The 2927-nt window shown below is 60.3% G+C and overlaps 1 protein-coding gene across 1 annotated transcript; it reads right to left on the bottom strand.

Annotated features, from left to right (window-relative positions):
• Positions 1-125: 125 nt before the first annotated feature.
• Positions 126-2779, bottom strand: SPRG_17985 (hypothetical protein; the record flags this gene model as incomplete). The annotated part of the gene is made up of 5 exons (XM_012357407.1): positions 126-960; positions 1516-1634; positions 1687-1787; positions 1839-2415; positions 2678-2779. The coding sequence occupies 5 exons, from the start codon at positions 2777-2779 to the stop codon at positions 126-128; spliced, it is 1734 nt and encodes a 577-aa protein (XP_012212797.1).
• Positions 2780-2927: the final 148 nt, after the last annotated feature.

Below are 2927 nucleotides of genomic sequence, written 5' to 3'. Positions count from 1 at the left end.
ATACTCGTGCATCGTGCGTGTTCCTTGCGGACAGTAGAACCCTTGCGGACACGCTAGCCCGCTGTAGTCACTCGTCCCCGACGGACAGTAGTAGCCTACCACGGCCGTGAGTGTCTGCAGATTCATTACAGCGTCGTACCTGCAGGACATGGCGTGCACTGACTTGCACCCGTACTGATCGAGTACGTCCCTGCCGCACACAACGTCGGCGCGCTCGACCCACCGGGACAAAAGTTGGCTACCGGACACACGCCGCCGCCCAATTGCATGCTATTCACCGTCGTCATACTGGTCGGCCGCGCCACGGCGTTGTTGTGCTGGCAAAAGTACCCCGGGTCGCATGGGCCACTCGGCGCCACAGCACCCGTCGTATCACAGTACTGTCCCGGTGTGCACAGTTGACAGTCGGACAGCTGCCGCCCACCGCGCGTCGGCAAGTACGTCCCCACAGGACACGGCACCGGCTGATATGTCCCGACGGGACAGTAGCTACCGCTCGGACACGATGACGCGTTGGCAGACAATGTTCCGTTGACGAGCTGACTCGTCGTTTGTCCGAACGCGTTGACAGCACCGGCGTTGCAGAAGAAACCGGCTTGGCACAACGCTGTGGGTTGCACGAGGCCAACGCTGGCGCAGAACGACCCGGGTGTGCACACGGTGCAATTGGTGATCGCCGGCAGACCCGTGCCATTGTTGAACGAGCCGACCGGACACGGTGGCTGCGAGGCACCCGTGCTCGGTGGGCAGTAGGCACCTTGGGGGCACACTTGGTGGCGGTCCGTGAGGACCCCGTCACAAAACGAGCCGGCGGGACATGGCGTGCACTGAGCTTGCCCGAGGGTGCCGCTGTAGGTGGTTTCCGGGCATAGGAGCGGTGTTGTCGTGGCTTGGGGACAGTAGAAGCCAAATGGGCATATGTTGCCGGTCGCACCATCCACAGGGCGAGGTGTCGAGGCACTGAGAGAGCAGTAGTATCCTGCATCGCACACTCCGGACGGCGCGGTGAGTCCTGACGCGTTGGTATACGTGCCTCCAGGCGATGGAGAACAGTCGCTCACGGATTGTCCCTGCAGTGTCGGTCGATATGTGCCCATGGGGCATTTTGTGCCTGTGGCGGAGCCCTGCGGACAGTAGTTGCCGGGAGGGCAAAGCGACCCAAACGTTTCGTTGACAGGGTTGGCAACCGGTGAACCTAGGGAGCGCAAGTTATTCCTTATAGTAGATTCGTATGACCAACCTCCGGTGCAGACGTGGCCAGAAGCACACATCCCCGTCGGTTGTGTCAGTCCCGTGGTATTGCAGAAATAACCCGGCGAGCAGAGCGCGCACTGCGAGCTGCTCGTCAAGTTAACCATATTGCTGTACGTAGCAACGGGACATGGCTGTGGCAGTGATGTGTTGACGGGGCAAAAACTGCCAGCGGGGCATCCGATTGGCACGGATGTGTTTTGGGGACAAAAAAATCCTGTGGGACACCCAAGGCAGCTGCCAGCGCCCAATAGCGGGCTATACGTGCCGGGGGTGCAGCCAACTGGGAAGGCCGAGCCCATGGGGCAGTAGTTTCCTGGTGGACATGCAAAGCCCGTGACACCATCGGTGGGGTTGGGCACGGACGACCCATCCAAGCACACCTAGGATGCATCAGTATCGCTGCATGCCATCGTTCAGAATCGCGCGTCGTACATAGCCAGGGCTACAAAGACCTCCCGTCGTGTCGTTGGGTCGCGGTCCAGTAGCGCGTTTACTGCAGTAGAATGATGGCGCGCACCGTCCGGACGGCACATCTACGAGCCAAGCGATACGTGAGTGTTTGCGCACTACACTCAGTGGAGTACTTGTCGGAGCTTGGCCATTGCAATAGTGACCCGGCGGACAGTCGTCGCACTGCGCCGCTGACTGCAGCTGTGCTTGGTTGCTTATCGAGCCTGCGGGACACGCAAACTGCGTCGCGAACTGCGTTTGGCTCGGACAAAAGTACCCCGCCGGACACGGCAATGGAACAGACGCGTTATTGAGGCAGTAAAACTGAGGAGGGCATGGCGAACAGACGCTTTGGCCAGTGTTGTTGGCAAATGTACCCGCAGCGCACGGTTGCGGCACGATCGACCCAAGGGGACATGCAGAGCCCAGTGGGCAAGAGTGTTCTGCGCCGGTGACCTGCCCTCCAGGGCAGTACGAGCCAGCGGGACATAATGTCGACGCGCTGACGAGCCCCGTCGTCGGGCAGATGAAGCCGGGGTCACACATCGAACAGGACGAGACGTTGGGCAGCTGGGGCGAGGCGCCGTACGTGCCGGCGGGGCACGGGGTTGGGTTGCTTGAGCCTTGGGGGCAGTACGAGCCTTGTGGACACTGGTTGCCAATGACACCAAAGACATTTGTCTGTCCCGTCGGCGTCGGCGTGTACGAGCCCTAATCAAGCATAAACATCGATAGTAATGTGACCTTCACGTGCCTGGAGGCAGTAAAAGCCAGCTGTACACGGCAGCGTGGTCGCAATATCAGGACAATAGTGCCCAGCTTTGCACGGCGTCGGTTGCGACGAGCCAACAAGACACGTGGCCCCCAGTGGACACGGACCGCCCAATGGCCCCGTTTCAGGCGTACCGTTTACAGCGCCACCCGTACAATAGTACCCACTCGAGCAGTTGGCAACTGGCGATGTTGCTCCGACAATGTCGACGTACATTCCGCCCGGCGCATACACGCACTGCGTCACGTTCTGCAGCATCGTCTGGTTGCTGTATGTGCCTTTCGGACACGGATACTCGTGCATCGTGCGTGTTCCTTGCGGACAGTAGAACCCTTGCGGACACGCTAGCCCGCTGTAGTCACTCGTCCCCGACGGACAGTAGTAGCCTACCACGGCCGTGAGTGTCTGCAGATTCATTACAGCGTCGTACCTGCAGGACATGGCGTGCACT

Source organism: Saprolegnia parasitica (genome assembly GCF_000151545.1).
Source record: "Saprolegnia parasitica CBS 223.65 unplaced genomic scaffold supercont2.898, whole genome shotgun sequence".
Lineage (NCBI taxonomy): Eukaryota > Oomycota > Saprolegniomycetes > Saprolegniales > Saprolegniaceae > Saprolegnia > Saprolegnia parasitica.
This window is presented reverse-complemented; position numbering and strand designations above follow the sequence as displayed.